The sequence below is a fragment of the Bufo gargarizans genome, chromosome 7 (assembly GCF_014858855.1).
Source record: "Bufo gargarizans isolate SCDJY-AF-19 chromosome 7, ASM1485885v1, whole genome shotgun sequence".
NCBI lineage: Eukaryota > Metazoa > Chordata > Amphibia > Anura > Bufonidae > Bufo > Bufo gargarizans.
This window is the reverse complement of record NC_058086.1, coordinates 151673558-151697717: the sequence shown is the minus strand read 5'-3', so window position 1 is coordinate 151697717 and position 24160 is coordinate 151673558. Positions and strand designations below refer to the sequence as shown.

The window sequence follows — 24160 nt, the reverse complement described above, 5'->3', positions numbered from 1 at the left end:
CGGTTTCATGCACATGATCATATTTTTCATCCGTGTGCGATCTGTTGTTTATAGCACACTGACCCATTCATTTCTATGGGACCGTGCACACATCAGTGCTTTTTGCAGATTCGTGCGTCCGTTTTGCAAATGATAGAACATGGCCTATTCTTGTCCGTATTGCAAAAGAGAATAGCCCTTTCCTCCATTGATGGAAGTGCAAGAAATACTGAATGCACACAGAAGGAATCTGTATTGTGCGGATCCATTTCTTGGGGACCAAAATACGGACACGACCGCGTGCATAAAGCCTTATAGAGGGGAGTCGGGAGCAGAGGATCCCTTGTTATAACATCTGTGCACAAATAGTCCCTGTTTCATAGAGAAAACCCCTTTATGGAATCTGGGAAAACTGTATGGCAAGACCTTTGGTGGTTGTTATACCTTACTGAGCCTGCCACCTAGGTGTCCCAAAAACAGATTTAACTAAAATAAGATTGTGGATCATTTTAACATATCTGTATTAAAAGGGTCGTCCCACAAAAATATTCTACAGTTTTCAAACCAGCCCCTGGATCTGAATACTTTTTTAATTGCATGTAATTAAAAAATTCGTATAGACACTGAGTTATTCAATATAATGTATGTGTATAGCGCCACCTGCTGTTTGTTCTTTGCCTTATTACACATGCTCAGTTTAAATTTTCAACTGCCACCAGCCATATTGTCTGTTAGAAGCTGTGGCAGTTACAGGGAGAGAGCTGCGGCGAAAAGGATATACCCCCTGAGCTGTGATAGGTAGAGAGCAGTAGCAAGAAGCACACACCCCCTGAGCTGTGATAGGTAGAGAGCTGTAGCAGGAAGCACACACCCCCTGAGCTGTGATAGGTAGAGAGCAGTAGCAAGAAGCACACACCCCCTGAGCTGTGATAGGTAGAGAGCTGTAGCAGGAAGCACACCCCCCCTGAGCTGTGATAGGTAGAGAGCTGTAGCAGGAAGCACACACCCCCTGAGCTGTGATAGGTAGAGAGCTGTAGCAGGAAGCACACACCCCTTGAGCTGTGATAGGTAGAGAGCTGTAGCAGGAAGCACACACCCCCTGAGCTGTGATAGGTAGAGAGCTGTAGCAGGAAGCACACACCCCCTGAGCTGTGATAGGTAGAGAGCTGTAGCAGGAAGCACACACCCCCTGAGCTGTAATAGGTAGAGAGCTGTAGCAGAAAGCACACACCCCCTGAGCTGTAATAGGCCGCTTTCAGATGAGCGACTGTCACGCTCCCGACTCCCAGCGCAGCACCCGTCCTGAACTCTCAGCACTGCTGGGGTCACATAGCATTATATTGATTTATGATGCTGTGTAACCCTTACAGTTCTGGAATGTATTGGCTAACACTGACTGCATTATGTTATCCAATACATTCCAGACCTCTAAGGCCTCTTTCGCACGGGCATCACACGTGAGGGCCGGACAAGATGCGGGTGCGTTGCGGGAAAATGCGCTATTTTTCTGCGGGGTGTAAGGGAAAATAATAACATTCTTAATACAGACCATGTGATGAGCGCAGTGACGTCAAAGGTCTTTTAGCCAGGTCCTGAAGAAAGTAGAAAGAAGAGGAGATCCGCTACGCGACCAAGTGGATGGGGTGAGTTAAATTTGTTTATTATTTTTAACCCCTCAATGGACATTTTACTAAGCATTCTGTATTAAGAATGCTATTATTTTCCCTTACAACCATGTTATAAGGGAAAATAATTAAGATCGGGTCTCCATCCCGATCGTCTCCTAGCAACCATGTGTGCAAATCGCACCGCATCCGCACTTGCTTGTGGATTCTTGCGATTTTTATTACGCAGCCCCATTCACTTCTATGGGGCCTGCGTTGTGTGAAAAACTCACAATATAGAGCTTGCTGCGATATTCACGCAACGCATAAGTGATGCGTGAAAATCACCGCTCATGTACACAGCCCCATTGAAATGAATGGGTCCGGATTCAGTGCGGGCACCTCACGCATTGCACCTGCTCAGATCTCTTGCCCGTGTGAAAGGGGCCTAAGGGTTATATAACATCATTAATCAGTATAAGGCCTCTTTCACACTACAGTATGTTGAATTCAGTGTTTTGCGTTCCGTTTTTCACGGATCCGTTGTTCCGTTTTTTGCTTCCGTTGTGGTTCCGTTTCCGTTCCGTTGTTCCGTTCCGTTTTTCCGTATGGCATATACAGTATACAGTAATTACATAGAAAAAATTGGGCTGGGCATAACATTTTCAATTGATGGTTCCGCAAAAAACGGAACGGATACGGAAGACATACGGATGCATTTCCGTATGTGTTCCGTTTTTTTTGCGGACCCATTGACTTGAATGGAGCCACGGACTGTGATTTGCGGCCAAATATAGGACATGTTCTATCTTTTCAACGGAACGGAAAAACGGAAATACGGAAACGGAATGCATACGGAACACATTCCGTTTTTTTGCGGAACCATTGAAATGAATGGTTCCGTATACGGAACGCAAAAAACGGACCGCAAAACGGAAAAAAAAAATGGTAGTGTGAAAGAGGCCTAATGCTATGCGACCCCAGCAGTGCTGGAAGTTCGCTCTGCAAGTCTTGTCTGAAAGGGGCCATAGGGAGAATGCTGAAGCAGAAAGGACACGCCGTCTGAGCTTTCAGCCTGTAATAAATTTAGCAGAGCAGTTGGAGCAATGAATGGGGAGATCTCTGGATCCATGTGAGGTACAGGGCTGGTTCCAGCTTTATTAGAGAGATCATCATGTAGTATATGATGTCAGATTTTTTACATCAATCATGGAATAACCTCTTTAAGGGTCCATTCACACGTCCGTTGTTTCTTTCCTGATCTGTTCCGTTTTTTTGCGGAACAGATCTGGACCAGTTCTGTACCCATTTATTTTCAATGGGTCCTGAAAAAAAATCTGACATTGAGCTGTCCGATTTTTTTTCAGGACCTATTGAAAATGAATGGGTACAGAACTGGTCCAGATCTGTTCCGCAAAAAACGGAACAGATCAGGAAAGAAACAACGGACGTGTGAATGGACCCTTAGGATCAGTGCTGTATTGATCTGTAATATGGTGGCCATAGACTGCTCAGGCTGTACTGTACCCCCATCTGATCTTATATGAAGGCTAAGGCTACTTTCACACTTGCGTTTTGGTTTCCGTTAATGAGATCCGTTCAGGACACTCACAAGCGGTCCAAAACGGATCAGTTTTGCCCTAATGCATTCTGAATGGAAAAGGATCCGCTCAGAATGCATCAGCAAACGGATCCGTCCTGACACCCAATGTAAGTTAATGGGGACGGATCCGTTTTGACTGACACAATGCAAAACAGATCCGCCCCCCCCATTGACTTTCAATTGTGTTCAAGACTGATCCATTTGGCCAATGTTAAAGATATGAACGGATGCATGCGGTTGTATTATCGGTGCAGATACATGACGGATCCGCACCAAACGCAAAAGTAGCCTTAGAAAGGTTATTTTTTATACCCCATGGAGGCGCCATACTGCGACACTCGTGCCTATGGTTTCATGATACTGAACAGAAGCTGACGCCTTGATGCCAGTGCAGAGCCGTTTAATACATGCAAGCCCACTCAATTACAACACTTTTTAAAACATTTGATAAAATTAAAAGTAATGTTAATTATATGTCAGAGCGTTCATTGCGTGGAGCCCTCAGAGTTGCCCATCGGACAGTTTTTTTCCCAGTACAATTTCTAGGAGAACTCTCCTCCCTGTTGGCAACAAGGACACGTTTCCAGTATCTCCCCGCAGTCATCAGACAGCGTATGTCCAACCGCTTACTTGGCCCTTGGCTCTGCTAAAGAGGTGAGGGAGGTGTAATGGATACCGGTAAATGAGTGCTGAAGTTCTGCTGGTGCGTTCCCAAATATTTCATGCTGTAGGTGGGTTACACGCTGCGTCCTCTCTGCAAAAGGCACAGACAATGTAAATGACAGGCATAGAACCGCTTCTTATGTAGATTAAAGGGGGATTTGGAATTGACAGCCTATATTCAAGATAAAACACAAATGCAATGGCCCTCTGCCCGGCCTCTATGCTGGATGCTGAATGAGGCATTAGTGTACATTTTGGCCAAAGCGTTTGTATCTGTATTTCGCCATAGCAATGTGCACCTGCATACAGGGTTGTGCGGGCTGAACCCCCCACATTTTTTTCTTTGTAGTATATTCATGATGAGCCTTTAGAGTCAGATGAGTGGGAGTCCAACTTTTGACACGTTTGCTGATCATCTGTTTGAGGGGACCAAAGCAGATTGTCTATATGGGGCCGTCTGGCCGCATGTCGTGTACTTAGTAGCCGAAAATGAACCTGGAAAATCCCTGTAAAGGGAATCTGTCACCAGCGACCTCCCTATCCAGATGGTTTCATGGACACATAGCTGTAGTTCACCTGATTAAAATGCTGTTTCTCTTTTGTTGATCTGAGGCTCCGTTCCCGAGTTATGATACTTTTTTTTATATATGGAAAGTAAGCTTTTGGTGCAATGAGGGCGTCACCCTTGCTCTTGTTGCACACGAGCTCCATTCCTTTCTGTGGCTAGCCCCTCCCCTGCTTCTTTGATTGACAAGGCCAGAAGCAAGGGAGGGGCTGGTCACAGAAAGGAGTAGAGCTTGGGTGCAACAAGAGCAATGGGGGACCACCGTCATTGCACCAAAGGCCTAATTTTGCATATTAAGAAAAGAGCTTCTGATGGGGGAAAAAAGGTGTTTTAATCAGGTAAACTACAGCTATGTGTGTGCACAGATAGTGAGGGCGCTGGTGACAGGTTCCCTTTAACGGTGCAGCCACACGGCGCAGTTGGGATGCAGCAGAGTACCGCGAGGCTGTATGACCCACAGTGAAATCAAAGTAACTGATTAGAACCGAATTGTTTTTCAGTGTTCATGGTTAATGGCGCACAGTTTTGCGGGTTACCATGGGCCAATAGCGACACTGAATAAACCGTTTGATTCTAATTAGTTAATTTGATCCCGCTGTGACTCGTGCACAGACGCAGCATAGGTACGACCACAAGGCACGGTCCTAATTAAAGTGGAACTGTCTGTTTTTGTTTTTTTGGAATGTGTAGGGGCAGTGATACTGACCATTTTTGTAATATACTTTAATTACTGAAATCGTACATTTCTATTAGAAAAATACCTCTAAAGTGGCCCATTTTGTGCATTAGTAAAGCTCCCTGTCTTCTGTTTACTTAAAAGGGAATTCCGGTGGGTAAAAGTGGATAGGGGATAACTATCAGATTGACGGGGGTCCTACCGCTGCTACCCTCACCCCTGGCCCCCTGCTGCTCTCCTGAAATGACCGGAGCAGCCGGTCACACATGTGCGTGGCCGCTCCATTAATTCTATCGGAGTTCCAGAGGTAGCCAAGTACAGCGCTCATTTCAGGAGAGCTGCAAGAGGTACGGGACCCCTGTTCTTGTGATCGGTGGGGGTCCCAGCGTTAGGACCCCCCACTGTTATGACAGTTATCCCCTATCCTACAGAAGATAGGATATCCTATCTTTTGCCGCATCTTGCAGATCGCGGACCCACCGAAATCAGGAGTTCACACAGCCACTGTTCGTGTTTTGCAGACCAGCGGTTCCGTGAATGGGGCCTAATTGTGAGGCAGAACCAGTAGTGGAGCCTACAGAGGAATAATGGAAATATCTGCACCTGTTTTTGACCTGCACCTGGTTGTGGCTCAGAATCACTGAAGTGTGGACTATAGACTTTAGTCCCTGGTTTAGTCCGTCACCGAATCCATTAGTTACCGAGTTAGTCCGCCTCATCGCCAGCAGTAGAAAATATGCGTCTATGAAGCCTCCTAACTTACCTGGCAGCATGCCCTGACAGGCATCAATGGTCGGCCCATTAACGTCCACTGGCCATGGAGTCTTCAGTCTTAAAAACAGCAAGACAGTAATTATTGAAGGCCAGTTACACCCAGCAGTGCCAGATCCTGATAGTACAAGATGATCACTAGACCTACATGAAGTGTATCTACCCTTCAGACGAGGGCTTGCGTTGCTGTACACGTGTAAAGTGCTTGGTAAATTAAACAGTAGCCTTAAGGTGACGTGGATTTGGGCGATATATCTGCTTGTTTTACAATGTAGGCCTAGCTGATATCCTTAATGGAGAGGATCAGTGAGCACATTTGTGGCTCGTTTCTGTAGACACTTTCAGTTACGGACTGTGTACTTTTCCATTAAGTGCAGGAAAGTACTTAACGGCGTGCCCCGTAATGGAAATAGTGTATTTCAGTTTACAGGTTCCTGTCAGCGAGCGTCTGGCCTTATGGCTGTGCAAACAGGACACAGGGACCTGTATTGTAAAAGCAAGAAAAGTCCTACAAATGAGATCTAATTTTGCAGTCGTCTTGGTGACATTTTCTCCGGTCCTGTATGTTCTTGAGGGCCAGAATATGTGGTACTAACAGTGAGGCCACATGTAGTGTGAAGAACAAAAGCCAGTAATACTACGACCAGTTAGCAGAGGTAGTTCTGGTGAATGTTCATAAAACTCGCTGAGTAGTGCATACTGCAATGTATAGCAAGCCCTAAAAAATGATTTTTGCTCTTGTTTCGTCAGATATCACAATTGCAGATCATAAAAACTATAGTAGAAAAGCAGTGCATTGTTCTGTCAGGCTGCAGCCATGTCTTCTCCCCCTCCCCCTTCCCATTTAGGGTCCTGGAAGAACTGGGTGATAACCGATTACGTGGCCCTGGTACCATATGATAGATGCACCCAGCATATCGGGGCAGTAGTGTGTTTGTTTTATATTTTTATTTTGTGCATTTTGTTACAGTGGATTTTAATACTCTTTAGGATTTAGTATTTTTTCCTATATGCTATAGTATAGTGTAGTGTTCTGCTTTTTTATCAGTGCTAAATACTAATAATGTTATAAAAGGGGTATTCCCATCTGGACATTTATGGCATATCCACAAGCTATGCCATAAGTGTCCAAAAAGGTCCTACTTCTGGGACCTCCTCCTGTCTCCAGAACGGGCCCCCGTTTCACTCTGCCAGGAAAGGAGCACGTAGCCGCACTCCCGCTTCTCTCCCCTCACTTTTATGGGACTTCTGAAAATACTCATTTACTCCAGCGGTGAGAGATGGGGGCCCATACTCGAAATAGGGACCTGCACCCATTGGACATTTATTGTATAACCTGTGGATAGGCCATTAATGTGCAGATGGAAAGGTCCCTTTAAAGGTCCCTAACAATATTCTTTGCTGTCCCAATACAGATTGCATGATTACATTATCACTATACATTGGATTAATTTTGTCCGAACCTGCAGACCATCTAACTATGGGGGAGCCTTCTGACAATCACCTAATGGTAGATGTTGGGAAAAAGAATGATTGGACTGTTGGATTTCAACAGTGTCCTCAAGGGCAATAAGCCTCCTGACAGAGGTGTCTGGTAACTGCCTATTCCCTATTGAGAACACATGCATACTCAACCAAGTGTATCAAGGAGGTCAGGAGCACTGCATGCTCGTCCAGCCCACAGCTAGCCAACGTCTACCCAAAAACATTTATGGACCTAAAGACATTGATTGGACGTGATGGGCTTTCTAAGTGGGTTTGGATGTTTTTTCAGATTGACCATTGTGTCACACCTATGGCCGGCCTGATATCTGTGGACACAACTAGAGTGTGAACCTATTGGTTTCAGTGATGCATTTCTCCATGGACTGTGAGAGAGATCCAGTCTCGGAAACCTCCAGGCACCGCCACAGCCCCTTTATTTTGGAAGTCTTGGTCCAAGCTGACAGACGCCCGCTGATCTCATCTTCTGACTTGTCTGCATGATGTGTCACAGGATGAACGCTCCATGCACGCTGCTTTGTCAAGGGGCTTATAGGAAAGTACTATCTATGAGAGGCCCATGCAATGTACTGGGAGCTTATGCTGCAAAGATCGCTGACGGCTCTTTTTATACTGGCATTTCCAGGAACATCTTCAAGACCAACATGGGCTTGGAGAAGATATCCCAGGACTTGTGAGGTCAAAAAAGCCGTAAAAGAAAGCACTATTTTCTTTCACATATACTGGTCCCCCAAGCTCTGCTCCTTTCTGTGGATAGCCCCTCCCTGGTTACTTTGATTGCCGGGGCCGGGCGGTGGGTAAGCAGCGAGGTATGAGCTAGCCACAGAAAGTAGTGGAGCTTGGGGGCAACAAGAGCAAAGGTGACGCCCTCGTTGCCCAAAAGGCCTAATTTGTATATTAAGAAAAAGTATCATAACTCAGAAAGGGAGCCTTGGATCAACAAGAGAAAAACAGCGTTTTAATCTGGTAAAACCCAGCTATGTGTCTATGCCAACAGTCTGATGGGGAGGTCGCTAGTGGTAATTACCTTTTAAAGGAGTTGTCACTTCGGCAGATGGCATTCATCATGTAGAGAAAGTTAATACAAGGCACTTACTAATGTATTGTGATTGTCCATATTGCCTCCTTTGCTGGCTGGATAAATTTTTCCATCACATTATACACTGCTCACTTCCATGTTTACGACCACCCCGCAATCCAACAGCGGTGGACGTGCTTACACACTATAGAAAAAAAGCACCAGCCTATGTGAGGTCCCACGGTCCCTGTCACCAGAGAGGCAACTTTTTCCTGTGGTGTGCAAGCACGGCCACCGCTGATGGATTGCATGGTGGTCGTACCCATGGAAACGAGCAGTGTATAATGTGATGGGAAAATGAATCCAGCCAGCAGAGGAAGCAAAATGAGCAATCGCAATACATTAGTAAGAGCTTGGTTTTAACTTTCTCTACATGATAAATGCAACTGCTGAAGTGAGACAACCCCTTTAAGCAGGCAGCAGCTTTCAGTGGCATTGGTTAGGTTGAGTAAGATATGATCCCCATATAAGACGGTGTTTGTTTTATCTCATGTCATAGACAGGTGTTTTTTATGTGCTTTTATAAAAATTTAGTTAGAGTCAAGGTACAAGTTATGGCGACTTACCGAGCTTTTAGAAGGTGCCCGTGCTGAGGCTGAATGGCGGATGGAGGGTATTCACACTGCTCCCATTTTACTCCCTCCTCTGGTGTAGCCTCGTGACACTGCTGATCAAACACAACATTTCTTATGCACTAAATAATGCCATTCATGTCGCCTCTTACAATACACAGATTCCTATTCGCCAATTTCACATTTGCGTATTCAGTCCAAGAAACAGATTCCGTGCGAGGGCTGTATTTCCCGGGCTGAACACTGCTGCGAACTCCCAGCATCCTAATGATCTGTGATGCTGTGTGTTCCTGCGGTTGTACTTGTACTGACATAATGCCATGAGTACAGTACAGTAAACCCGCGGTCAGGCAGGAACACACAGCGGCATAAGTCCTTATCACGCTGTGAGTTTGGGGCAGAGGAGCAGTGTTAGGCTCCATTCACACGTCCGCAATTTTCCTTACGGTCCATTTTTTTGCGGATCCGTGTTTCCGTAAAAACCTTCTGTTTTTTTACAAATGTGCATCCACATCCATTCCGTGTTTCTGTAGAAATAAAAAAAGAAGGAGGAATACATGCTGCTAGGGTAATGCGGATGATAAGCGGATGACATTTGGTGTCTTTCCGCATGTCATCCGCTTTTTTGCGGACCCATCGAGTACAATGGGTCCGCATTTGCGGCCAAAAGTAGGACATGCTTAATTTTTTTTTGCGGAACCGCATCACGGAAGTGCTGATGCGGACAGCAATTACTCCCCCATTGAAATGAATGGATCCGCACCTGTTCCGCAAAATTGCGGAACAGATGCGGAAGGAAAATTGCGTACGTGTGAATGGAGCCTAAATTCCGGGAAATTCGAAATAGCTGAAATAGAATACCTGGTTATAGCGGTTGTCTGAGGTACTACACTTCTCCAGCACCGTTCTCTGCACCCCTGGGCCGGTCCTCCTGCCACTGCTTGTATACATAGTGCAGCAATTATGTACAAGTATACGGCACGTGAACTCTGCAGCCAATAATGTTCCATATACTTGGACATCACACCGCCATTATGTAAAGAAGCAGCGCCAGAAGGATCGGTAGCACAGAGAATGGCCCCGGAGAAAGAGGGAAGTATAGCATCATTTTTTTATTTTACACTATTTAGGGGCTTGATCAAGATTTTCAATTCTATCAGAGTTCACAAAATAAAGCCCGATCAATAGTCACCATATTATTAAAATATTCTTCAAGGAGGACTATCAGAAAAGTTCTTTAGTGTAACTTAATATCGTTTTTTTTTTTTTTTGTGTTAAAGAGGACCTCTCTTGACATGTCCTTTTTTTAGGGTGCATTCACATGACCATATGTATTTTGCAGTCCGCAAAGTGTGGATCCGCCAAAAATACGGATGACATCCGCTTTTACGAGGGCCGAATGTAAAAATACCTATTCTTGTCCGTAAAATGGACAAGTAAGAGACACGTTCAATTTTTTTTGAGGGACTACGGAACAATCATATGGATGAGGACAGCACTGTATTTTTCATGGCCCTAATGGGTCCCCATCCTATCCACAAAAAAGCGGATTGGATATGGACCAAAAATCCTGTCGTGTGAAAGCGGCCTTAGTAACTACTTGCATCCCCCATGTAATAATAATACTGGAGTATCTATTCTTATGATTTTATGATGTACCATTCCTTTATTATTCCTTCTAGAAGTTTATAAATGAATTACTAGCTGTTTCCAGTGAAGGTCCAGATGGGTGTTACCAGTTGGGAGTGTGTCCCTGCACAATCTGACGTTATCCAATCAGTGCTGCCAGCAATTAATTCTTAACTTGTACAAGGAATAATAAAGAAATTGTACCTCACAGAGTCATAAAAATAGATGCTGCAGATTTGTTATGGAGACTGCAGGTAGTTACTAAAACAGACATGTCCACCCTCACAACCATGTTTTTTTGCTGAAAGGGGTTCTCCAGGAATTAATAAAATAAAAATACTTAAATATGACTTTATTATAAATATATTTCCAAATACCTTTCATTATTTATTATGGCTCGTTTTGTCGGAGGAGCAATCATCACAGGAAACAAAATGGCCGCTGTCCTATTAGCACACACAGAACCTGTCCTAATCATACAGGAGGACAAGTTACTTCACAACACTGAGCTACAGAGATGCCTCATGCTCTTCTCTGCTCTACGTGTCAGGGATTATGATCCTGAATACAGTTGATAAGAACTTTAGCTGAATCTCTGGGGAATTTAGTTCATGAGGAGACATGAAGTACAGAGAGGATGGCTGTGGTACTATGGAGCTGTAATGGAGACTGCATACAAGTTCTGCTGCTCATTACCCCTACCCTCCTCTCTGTACTTCATGTCTCCTCATTATTTCCATTCCCACAGAGCTGAGAGGAGGATTAGGCAGCTCTTTAGCTCAGTGTTGTGAACTAACTCTACTTTCACACTGGCGTTTTGGCTTTCCGTTAGTGAGATCCGTTCAGGGCTCTTACAAGCGGTCTAAAACGGATCAGTTTTGCCCTAATGCATTCTGAATGGAAAAGGATCCGCTCAGAATGCATCAGTTTGCCTCCGTTCCGTCTCCATTCCGCTTTGGAGGCGGACACCAAAACGCTGCTTGAAGCGTTTTGGTGTCCGTCTGATGAAACTGAGCCAAACGGATCCGCCCTGACACACAATGTAAGTCAATGGGGACGGATCCGTTTTCACTGACACAATCTGGCACAATAGAAAACGGATCCGTCCTCCATTGACTTTCAATGGTGTTCAAGACGGATCCATCTTGGCTGACCACTTCACACCATTGCAGGATCTATACATGTGAAGTTGGGATACCAGCTCACTGTTTTTGTGAATCGAATGTATCCGTGTGCTCGGTGTCTTGGTTTTTCAACCTCCTTATACAGGTAAAACAAAACTTAGCAAGATTTAGACTCCAGCACTCACTTGTTTTGAAGTGTCAAATTCTCTGTCTTTATTTAGTAAGTATTTCACAGACAATACAGGACTCAAGACATTGTCTGTGAAATACTTACTAAATGAAGACTGAGAATTTGACACTTCAAAACAAGTGAGTGCTGGAGTCTAATGCCTCATTCACACGTCAGTGTTCGGTCAGTGATTTCCATCAGTGATTCGTGAGCCAAAACCAGGTCCGGCTCTAAACACAGAACAGGAGTAGATCTTTCCCTTATACGTTATGTCTGTGGAGGCTTCTCTTCTGGTTTTGGCTCACAAATCACTGATGGAAATCACTGACCAAACACTGAACACCATATTCGCCAGGTGGCTGCTGGATCTCTGGCAAATTCCATTATAGTCAACGTGTCCGGTGGGCAGTAGGGTTGCATCGGGTATTGAATTATCGATACCCAATCGATACTTTTGTACCGGTATCGATTCGATACCAGGATTTGCCCTTTACCGATACTAGGCTGCGCTACCGCTGATTACTCAACTTACAATGGTTTCAACATACAATGGTCATCCTGGAGCCAATTATTATTGTAACTTGTGGGAACCACTGTAATTAGGGCAATGCCAGATTTACTGTTTTATATTATGCCGCTTGTGCGCAATAAAAGCACAGTTCTTTTTTTCCATTGCTACATTCCAAGATCAATAACTTTTTTTTATTTTCCCCATCAATGCACCGTTTTAAAACCCTTTTTTTTATTTATTTTTATTGCTTTTTAGTCTATATTTTGTGGAGGCGGAATAAGCAAAAAAAAAATCAACATTTACTGTGTGGGATAAACAATGGAATAATATTATAGTCTGGGTCATTGCCAAAAGAAAATGTTTTTTTTTTCTTTTTTCTTTTTTTCATTCATTTTTATTACATCATTTTTATATATATATTTTTATTTTATTTTGTCCCACAGGGGGACTATATCATGCTTTTGTTTTATTTATGTATTGCAGTGTATTAGGCCTGTCCGTACTATGATGACAGGCAGCCTATTAGACCTTGCCTTAAACAGGGCCTAATACGTTCACGTTAATGGCCGACCTCAGGACCTCTGATCAGATAGCCTAGTAAACAGTTGGCGCTCTATACTAAGGCCTCTTTATGACCACTGGAAAAAAATGTATTGGGGATTAAAGGCTTCTTAATGGACATCTATGTGTTGTCAGAGTTTACACACTGCCTGTGAGAGGCTTCTGAGTCTGCGCCCCCATGACAACACTTCATGTTCCTGCATTCTGGTAGCTCAGTTTTAAGAACTAAAAGCTGGATTCCACTTAACTTCTATGAGGCTTGGTGGACTTTTGTAACCCCTGAGCTGAGTTTAGCATTTTTCTGACAATCTGTGGCTGCCGTAGGACTTGTCTGTAAGACGGATTGTTGGCTGCTATAAACATGTCAGAATTGTTTTTTTTCCTTGGATTGTCACTTACATTCTCCTCTTGGCTCTGCTTGAATAGACACGTCACTAGGAATGAGAGTTGATTGTGAGGAGTGGAGCGCAGGCTTCCCGAGCTCTGATCAGCGCGTGCCAGGTCCTGGAGCGGCCGCCGGAATCTAGGACTGCTTCCAACATACAGAACAGATCTCATAAAGAGCAAGTTTTATTAAGATCATCTTCAGGCTGGTATTACTGTGCACATGGCATGGGGGATGTGCCAGAAGTATTAAGAGGTAATTGTTTTGGGGCATCTTTTAGGGTTCCCTTCACCAGAAAATGAAATCAGTGCCAGCGGGGAGCTGGAGTCCATTTCAGATGTAATGTGCGACAGTTTTCTGGCGCACATATTGGTAAATGTGTTGGAAAATGCTGAGAGGCAGGGGGTGCAGGATGTTGGACACCACCACCGATCTGATATTGTCATTATCAAAACCTTGGAAGTCCCCTTTAAGTGCATTGGAGCACCCAAATGTTTGCAAATGTGCTCCCGCCCCCGTCTTCGCCGTATCAATTCCATTTTAATCTTAAAATATAAAACGTTTATAAAATTAGTTTTCCTGTTGTAAAAGTCAACATCAAGTACATCTGCTATAAACATCTATGGCAAGAACCCCTTTACAGTGTGTGTTCACCTTTAGGCTATGTTCACACTAGCGTTAGTGTGATCCGGCAGGCAGTTCCGTCGTCGGAGCTGCCTGCCGGATCCGCCGATCAGTGTGACAACTGACAAATGCATTGCAAGAATGGATCCGTCTCTCCGCTTGTCATGCGGATGGACAGATCCATCTTGCAGTCTTTTTCACTGTTTTCCCGGTCTGCGCATCCGTCCTTCCATTGTTTTGCAATGCCGGATCCGGCACTAATGCAAGTCAATGGGAATTAATGCCGGATCCGGCATTTTGGGCGGACATAATACCGTAGCATGCTGTGACATTGGATTTCTATCCATTCAGAATGCATAGGGATATGCCTGATCAGTTCTTTTCCGGCATAGAGCCCTTTTTGACGGAACTCTATGCCGGAAAAAGAATAACGCTAGTGTAAAAGTACCCTTATTTGGCACGTTATAATTTTCATATAGAATATATCATTATTATTTAAAGGGGTTCTCCAGTACCGTTTTTTTCTAGATGGAATCCCTAGTACCTTTGTAAAACAAAAGTCTTTTAAAATACTTACCTCTCCTAAGCCTCACCAATTCCTCTATCTCTGCATGCTTCCGGGCAATGTACAGGCATCATCACTGACATCACATACGTTGCTGGCTGGAAGCTTTGGATGGGTAAGCAGCACTTTCCTGCCACTTGCGCAGTTTTAGCTATGTACTGCGCATGTGTGCTGGGGGTGTCTTCCACATTGGAAGTCAGTTCGCTGCAGTACATGCCTAATAATCCCAGACCTATCTGTATGGTGCAGAGCAATTATAGGAGGAAGCAGGGAGCTGGTGAAAACTTCTTGGCCATGAGCCAGCAGAGGTGGGAGAAAAGTGCAGGAGGGTGAGTTGGGAGTCTCGAGGGTGCAGGGAGCAGGATTGGAGTGGGCAGAGCTGGTGGGGAGGTTTGTGCAGGGCTATGCTTGCTGGATTTGGAGGAGAGCGCCTGTCAGAAGAAGCTGAACCTGAAAGTCCAGCATGTAAACAACCAGCAGTGCGGAGAGGAACCAATGAAGCGCAAAAAATACTATTTGGGGGAACATTACAAGATAGTATTAAAACAACAACATTTTTTTTTTAATTATCCCAGAAAACCCCTTTATTCTATTCAAAAAGCTGGTAATTCTGTAAATATGTTACTTACAATCCATTCCACTGATACGGAGTCCATCAATATAAACCTGGATTATGAATTATAGGCCATGGGCTCCTATGCACAGCATTTTTTGTTCACCTGCTTCCTAAAGGCTATATGACAGAACTACCTAAATATCCTTCATTTAAAAAATGTAGTTTCTGTAGAGTCTGTGCATTTCTTTACATAGCTGGTTGTGCTGCTGTCAGGGAAGGCCATGCTGTGTCTGATCCCCCTTTCCTCTTCTAGATTGGTGAAAAATCACCCACAGCATAGTCTTCAGGAGGAGAAGAGATCACACAGTCAGGGAAGAGGGCATGCTGTGTCTGATCCCCCTTTCCTCTTCTAGATTGGTGAAGAATCACCCACAGCATAGTCTTCAGGAGGAGAAGAGATCACACAGTCAGGGAAGAGGGCATGCTGTGTCTGATCCCCCTTTCTTCTTCTAGATTGGTGAAGAATCACCCAGAGCATAGTCTTCAGGAGGAGGAGAGATCACACAGTCTGGGAGGAGGGAGAGATCACACAGTCTGGGAGGAGGGAGAGATCACACAGTCTGGGAGGAGGGAGAGATCACACAGTCTGGGAGGAGGGAGAGATCACACAGTCTGGGAGGAGGGAGAGATCACACAGTCTGGGAGGAGGGAGAGATCACACAGTCTGGGAGGAGGGAGAGATCACACAGTCTGGGAGGAGGGAGAGATCACACAGTCTGGGAGGAGGGAGAGATCACACAGTCTGGGAGGAGGGAGAGATCACACAGTCTGGGAGGAGGGATAGAGGAGGATGCCTGCACACAGAGGAGACTGCATGTGTAAATCTCATTATACTTCACACCAGCTTCTCTATGGAAGCCTATGTATGGGCTGTATAAATGCTGGCGACAGTCACTCATGCCATCACTCGCTCAGCCATTCCTGGTAAAAATCTTCCATCCCCCTGTACAGACTCTAATCCTAATTAAATAGTATACATTTCTAAACCTAATGTAATGCATTAAATAAGGCCATTCTTTTAGCCTGGTGTAATATAATATGGGTGCTTTATTACTCCCGTATTATGGACACAACACCAGAACCTCCTACAGTTCATCAGAAAACGAGTTAGAGTGCCATACCTCTCATTCTGATGAACAGCGCAAGGTCCGGGTATTGCATTTGTAATATGGGCACAAAAAAAAAGGCCCCTGTATTATATACCTGTCTGAATACTGTTGCCTAACCCCAAAAAAATATTTGGGAATTGAAAATAATTTTATATGATGACTATAGTGTTGAGCGAATCTGGTTCGAACTGCTGTATCCGAACCCGATTAGTTTGAAAACTTCATTGACAATATAGCCTCCGTACTAGTGTAAAATGTATGGGCTCTGCTGAGGTCTTTGCAATCTTGCTGCAAATATTGCGAGACTTGCTTCGTCCATTTGTCAGAAATACATCAGATCCTTCTCTCTAGTGATATTCATTATTGCTGTTACTGCAGAGCGTAACGATATCGCTAGAGAAGCCGTCTGTATATTGTACTCTAAAGATTGGGTATCAAAAGGATATGGACAGTGCAAAATGTAAACTTTATTGATGTTTGTAGTGTATTTAGTAGGACTTTTGGCACCGTGATCTGGATGCTGGTAAACGTGTGTGTCAAGGTGTCAGTATATGGCCTAATTAGGCACAGAGAGGTGATTAGATGAGCAAGCGCTCTTCTCACTCCTTTTCTGGGGAAAATAGACCCCCCATATGTGAGAATATGCTTTCTGATTGATGGGGGAATTGGGATTGATACCATGAACAAAAATCCATGTTATCCTCACCCTATGGACAAGTACGGTTAGACATGGCTGACATCTCAGCTGGCTTGAGGGGGAGCGCTGCTTTATTAGGGCATATCTTGGGCTGTGTTTTAAAGCTGACAGTTTAAGCTTTAAAACAAGATCCTCTACATCGGGAGATATAGCCCTCAGAAATCAGGTTATACATTCAGCCCTTACTGGGACCGGATTCTAAATGCTGTAGCTCCGGATGTTTCGGGGCTAGCGCTGCAATACTGGTCTTGTTTTAAAACTATAAAGCCCAAGAGCCGTCCATCAGTAGCAAGGACGTATGAGATTTATCCTTGGCAGGGAAATGGTTAAAGGTTCTTTAACACTTTTTTTCTCCAGCTTACTGTATCGTATCACACAACTAGTCTTGGGCAGACACAGTGCTTATTATTCACCTTTTCCTATGCTGTAGAATAGCAGGAGATGTGTTTCTTCCATTGGATTGGCATGAGGACTCTTCTGGTCTTGGTATCCTGTCAATGTTTAAAATTGCCACCTAGAGAAAATAAATGAAGTATGAGAAGAGCTTTAGATTTACTGTAGTGTCTGTCCAACTGGGAGGGAAGGGTCAGACTGACGCACCAAAGTACCAAAGGATTCTTCTGTGGGCCCAGGATCGGTCACAATGTGGACACAAATGGACTTCAAAGATTCAGTAGTGGACAACCCCATTTGCAAGTGACCTTGGTTCCAGTCACTCATTACTAGGGTTGATTTTTTTTTTTTAGGGGGCTGTTAGACCTTTTAGATAATATGTCCTGTGTGTACCATGGGAAAGGTTACAATGTGATTAAAAGTGGAGGTCCACATGTATCAATGGAGGCTGGACCAAAGGAACTGCAAGCAAGGTGTTTACACTTGCAGGATGACAGGCCGAACTGGATGGACAAATGTCTTTTTTCGGCCTTATATACTATGTTACACGACTGAATGTATAATCTGTAGTAGCAGATTACACCTTTTTATGGACATTGACTTCTGCCATTTATAAAACGTATTTCTCCTGTTTAGCTCGTGGGGTGGTGTTCTGGCTTTATTCTAAGGGTGTGTTCACATAGGTCCATCAATCCAGAACCATCCTGGTTGAGAATGCCAGAAGCTGGATACCTTGCACCTAACCTCCCCTCCAGTTCTCTAAAGGCTTGAGTGGGGTGTGGACCCGGACCTGTCAGATCAAAAATCACTACAATTAGCACTTTTTGATCCAGTGCGACCAAGGGAAACTATGCATAATATATATATAAAGGCACTCTAAGCAGTAACGAGCATGGAACATTTCACACAGTGACGTTAAAGGGGTTGTCTTATCTCAAACAATGGGGGCATATCTCTAGGATATGCTCCCATTGTCTTAAAGGGTGCGGGTCCCACCGCTGGGAACAGAGGCCCGCAAAGTAGTGGCTGGAGGACTCCGGATGGGAATGGGAGCGCACCGTGCATGACCAGCCACCTCTCTCATTCACTTCTATGGGCCCGACAGAAATAACTGAGCCAGTGCTTGGCTATTTGCGGCAGCCCCATAAAAACTGAATAGAGGGTGGTTGCACATGCACAGCGCACCCTCCACCACTTTTGGGGCTCTCTTCTTGATATAGATGCGGATCCCGGAGCAATTGTGAGGGAGGCAACTTCTATTTCAAGGGAATTCTCATTAAGATCACATCGTAGTTTTGCTCCAAAACTCTGCTATAATGCTCCAAATCACCTGCTTTCCCTCACTCAGGCATACAGTTACCTGTGGCTTCTCCTGACATGTCTCGCATTCCCCATGTAATAATAATATTCCTCTGGTAATCCTACTAGAAGTTTATGAATGAATTGCTGGTAGTCTGCAATAATGGTCTAGATGGGTGCTATCAGTTAGGGTGTGTCCCTGCACAGTGTGTCACAAGGACAACTGGTAAAACCTCATAGTAGTGTGTGTGTGTGTGTGTGTGTGTATATATATATATATATCACCGCTATGAGTCAAAGCTAAAAGAAAATAAAAAATATTTTTCTCATTTTCTCTTTTAGAAAGGGCATAAGTCACCCATTAAAAATAACAAAAGTAAATGGGGGGGGGGGGGGGGGTGGCAGTTAGGATATTGGGGGTGATCCCTATGGTACCCAACCTATCAGCTGATAGGATATATTAAAAGGGGATGACGGAGGATAGTGCGTCCCACCCATAACCTATATGGTAAAACAACCTGCGGACACCACAACTTGTTGTATTGTGAGACCTAAGGACCCTCACAGTCAGCAGTGTGCCCCAGGTCAAATTCGGTTGCAGCATACAGAGGCAGCAGTTAATACGCCCCTATGTTGCCTAACAGGGCATAGCGACCAGCAGCCATCCACTTAGATCTAGAGTCTAAAGAATAGAGGCTCCTAAATTGTTATACCATGGGGAGTACAAGTAGATACTAAAACAGACAAGTCAGGAGAGAGGTCCTCTTTAAAGGGGTTCTGCACTTTGTTTAAACGGATGTCTGCTGGATAGCAGCGCCGCGGCCTTCTGACTGTTTACCGCTGGCCTAGTGACGTCACGAATAGTATCAACTGGCCTGGGCGGGGCTAAGCTCTGTTCACTTGAATGGAGCTTAGCCCCGCCCAGGCCATTGATACTAGTCGTGACGTCACTGGGCCAGCGGTAAACAGTGAGAAGGCCGCGGCACTGCTGGAGCGCCGCTGCCTTTTCAAACAGCTGATCGCTGGGGGTCCCGGGTGTTGGACCCCCGCCAATCAGAAGCTGATGATCTATCAGTTTAAACAAACTGCAGAACCCCTTTAACTGGATGCCTCTTTGAAGGAAAGCAGGTGATTGGGAACTTTTGTTGCATATTGCTAGGACCTCTGAGACCCTCTCCTATCTCCACATTTTACATTACATTCACTAACCAGCTCTGTAATTTAAATAGGTTTTCTGAGATTTATTTTTAACTGATGACCTATCCTCTGTATAGGTCATCAGTATCTAATCGGTGGGGGTCCAACACGCAGGACCCCCGCTGATCAGCTGTTTAAGGCCTCATGCACACAACAGTATTTTTTCACGGTCCGCAAAAACGGGGTCCGTAGGTCCGTGATCCGTGACCGTTTTTTCATCCGTGGGTCTTCCTTGATTTCTGGAGGATCCACGGACATGAAAAAAAAGTCGTTTTGGTGTCCGCCTGGCCGTGCGGAGCCAAACGGATCCGTCCTGAATTACAATGCAAGTCAATGGGGACGGATCCGTTTGATGTTGACACAATATGGTGCCATTTCAAACGGATCCGTCCCCATTGACTTTCAATGTAAAGTCTGGAGTCCCTTTTATACCATCGGATCTGAGTTTTCTCCAATCCGATGGTATATTTTAACTTGAAGTGTCCCCATCACCATGGGAACGCCTCTATGTTAGAATATACTGTCGGATATGAGTTAGATCAGGCATCCTCAAACTGCGGCCCTCCAGCTGTTGTAAAACTACAAATCCCACAATGCCCTGCTGTAGGCTGATACCTGTAGGCTGTTCGAGCATGCTGGGAGTTGTAGTTTTGCAACAGCTGGAGGGCCGCAGTTTGAGGATGCCTGAGTTAGATCATGAAAACTCATTTCCGACAGTATATTCTAACACAGAGGCGTTCCCATGGTGATGGGGACGCTTCTAGTTAGAATATACTACAAACTGTGTACATGACTGCCCCCTGCTGCCTGGCAGCACCCGATCTCTTACAGGGGGCCGTGATCAGCACAATTAACCCCTCAGGTGCCGCACCTGAAGGGGTTAATTGTACTATCATATCCCCTGTAAGAGATCAGGGCTGCCAGGCAGCAGGGGGCAGACCCCCCCCCTCCCCAGTTTGAATATCATTGGTGGCCAGTGCCGCCCCCCCCCCCCCTCCCTCCCTCTATTGTAATAATAGGTTGGTGGCACAGTGTGTGCCCCCCCCCCCGGCCCCCCCTTCCTCCCTCTATTGTAATAATTCGTTGGTGGCACAGTGTGCGCCCCCCATCGCCCCCCCCCCCTTCCTCCCTCTATTGTAATAATTCGTTGGTGGCACAGTGTGCGCCCCCCATCGGCCCCCCCTCCCTCTATAGCATTAACAACATTGGTGGCCAGTGTGCGGCCTCCCATCTCCCCCCCCCCCCCCCCTGATCATCGGTGGCAGCGGAGTTCCGATTGGAGTCCCAGTTTAATCGCTGGGGCTCTGATCGGTAACCATGGCAACCAGGACGCTACTGCAGCCCTGGTTGTCATGGTTACTTAGCAATAGAATTATTACAATAGAGGGAGGAAGGGGGGGGGGGCCGATGCGGGGCGCACACTGTGCCACCAACTAATTATTACAATAGAGGGAGGGAGGGGGAGGGGGCCGCACTGGCCACCAATGATATTCAAACTGGGGAGGGGGGGGGTCTGCCCCCTGCTGCCTGGCAGCCCTGATCTCTTACAGGGGGATATGATAGTACAATTAACCCCTTCAGGTGCCGCACCTGAAGGGGTTAATTGTGCTGATCACGGCCCCCTGTAAGAGATCGGGTGCTGCCAGGCAGCAGGGGGCAGTCTTGTACACAGTTTGTAGTGTATTCAAACTAGAAGCGTCCCCATCACTATGGGAACGCCTCTGTGTTAGAATATACTGTTGGATATGAGTTTTCACGAAGTGAAAATTTAGATCTGAAAAAGCTTTTATGCAGACGGATCTTCGGATCCGTCTGTATGAAAGTAACCTACGGCCACGGATGCCAATCTTGTGTGCATCCGTGTTCTTTCACGGACCCATTGACTTGAATGGGTCCGTGAACCGTTGTCCGTCAAAAAAAAATTTGACGGACAGGATACACGGATCACGGTCTCGGCTGCAAAACGGAGCATTTCCTGATTTTTCCACGGACCCATTGAAAGTCAATGGGTCCGCGAAAAAAAACGGAAAACGGCACAACGGCCACGGATGCACACAACGGTTGTGTGCATGAGGCCTAAGAAGGCAGCACTCGCAGTAGTGCCGTGGCCTTCTCACAGCTCGCCAAGCACAGCGCCGTCTATTGTATAGAAGCTGTGCTTGGTATCACAGCTCAGTCCCATTCACTTCAATAGGGCTGAGCTGCTCCTAGGACATGTGACCGATTAAATGTGATATCACATGGCCTAGGGCAGTGATGGTGAACCTTTTTAAGACCAAGTGCCCAAACTGTAACCCAAAACCCACTTATTTATCATAAAGTGCCAACACGGCAATTTACCCTGAATACAACAGTCCAATATAGTATATCTTCCATGTACTTTATCATTTAGCTATAATAGCCTGCCTACATTCAGTGTGCTGCCTGTGCTGTTCATAGTGCGCCCTGCACTGATGAATGGCAGGAAAAGTCTAAGGCATATGGTACACCATAGACTTTTTCCAGGGTGTGGGTGCCCACAGAGAGGGCTCTGAGTGCCACCTCTGGCACCCGTGCCATAGGTTCGCCAACACTGGCCTAGGGTAACTACAAGTGCCTTCTCAGACAGCTGATCATGTGTCAGACCCCCACCGATCAGATACTGATGACCTATACAGAGAATAGATCATCAAGTAAAATATCTCAGAAAACTCCTTTAAACCAGTTTAAGAAATGATTTTCGCTTTCCAGAAGCCTGTGGTCACCTCCCAGCGCTCTGTGATCAGATGGTGACCATTGCGTTTTGTATCTTTCATACTCCATTGGAGAACTCAGATCAGATAAATAAAAAAAAGACAAGTTCACTATGCTCATCCTAAAAAGATTATGGATGTACGCTGAACTTAATATTGTATTTTAATATTTTTCGATTGCAGGTAATGATTTTTTTAATCGACTTTTAAGATCCATCTTCTGAAGATCTAAGGAAAGATGAGTCCAGTTCTGCAGAGCCCCAACTCTGGACCATATACAAGTGTAAAATGGGAAAGTAGTGCTCCACCAGACCCTGTGAGCGATCCTCCAAGATGGAAGAAGGTCCTGTATGAACGGCAGCCTTTTCCAGACAATTATGTGGATAAGAGATTCCTGGAAGAACTGAGGAAGAACATCTATGTGCGGCGGTATAGCTACTGGACTGTGGTCTTTGAATCCGCCATGGTCATTCAGCAGCTGTGCAGCGTCTGTTCCTTCTCCGTTATTTGGTGGTACATGGACCAAGATCTTCTCTCCCCTCAGAAGCTGTGTGGGGTTGGTTTGGCCTTCACGCTGCTTGGTTACCTTCTCTTTGATGCCGTTGACAAAGGTGCAGGCCGGAAGGAATGTGGTCGGACCCGCTGGGATGACTTAAAGAGTTCTCTGGTTTTTATAGCATTTACATATGGTTTCTCTCCTGTACTGAAGACCTTGACGGAGTCAATCAGCACAGACACCATATATGCCATGTCTGTTCTGATGCTTATGGGACATCTTGTCTTCTTTGATTATGGAGCCAATGCGGCAGTTGTCTCAAGCACTGTGTCAATAAATATGGCGATTTTTGCTTCCGTCTGTCTTGCTTCCCGACTTCCCCGCTCCCTCTATGCTTTTACCATGGTGACCTTTGCAATCCAGATTTTTGCCCTGTGGCCCAGTCTACAGAGAAAACTAAGGTCTTACACTCCCCGTACATATATTTGTGTGACATTTCTTTTTGCTTTGTTCTCTGTGGCTGGACTGTTGAGTATATCTGGAGTCGGGGCCCTTCTCTTCTTCCTGCTGCTGATGTCAGTGGCGTTTCTATGTCCATACTGTTTAATCAGGTTACAACTCTTCAAAGACAACATTCATGGACCTTGGGATGAGGCAGAAATCAAGGAAGACCTTTCTCGTTTTCTTGATTAATTGTTTAAAAAAATGTATATTTCACATTGTTTTTAGATGTATATATTTTAATTTAATGGCAAGTGAAGTGTTCAAGTCATTGTAAGATGGTCGGGTTTTTATCACAATAAATGTCTTGCATTTCGCTTCATTTATTCGAGGAGTCATGTTCATTTCTTACCACTAGAGGGAATCAGAACTCCATCCTACAAGATCATTTCTTTTATATATTTTACGTCAAAGTAAAAAAAAAAAAAAAAACGTTCTTCTGTAGTTACAGTGCTGCCCATTATTATTCATACCCCTGGCAAATTTTGACTTCAAGTTACTTTTATTCAACCAGCAAGTAATTTTTTGACGGGAAATT

At 45.1% G+C, this 24160-nt stretch overlaps 1 protein-coding gene across 3 annotated transcripts in view; it reads left to right on the top strand.

Moving 5' to 3' along the window:
• The window catches only part of PIGC (phosphatidylinositol glycan anchor biosynthesis class C), a 35879-nt gene extending 11931 nt beyond the window's left edge, over nt 1-23948 (top strand). For 2 of the 3 annotated variants that reach the window (XM_044301606.1, XM_044301609.1), the window contains exon 2: nt 22809-23948. In XM_044301606.1, the coding sequence (XP_044157541.1) occupies nt 22864-23814 (951 nt within the window). In that variant the 5' untranslated portion in view covers nt 22809-22863 and the 3' untranslated portion in view covers nt 23815-23948. Of the gene's footprint in view, nt 1-13434; nt 13649-22808 lie in introns of all 3 variants that reach the window. The other variant, XM_044301608.1, reaches the window with a different exon arrangement.
• The last annotated feature ends 212 nt before the right edge of the window (nt 23949-24160 follow it).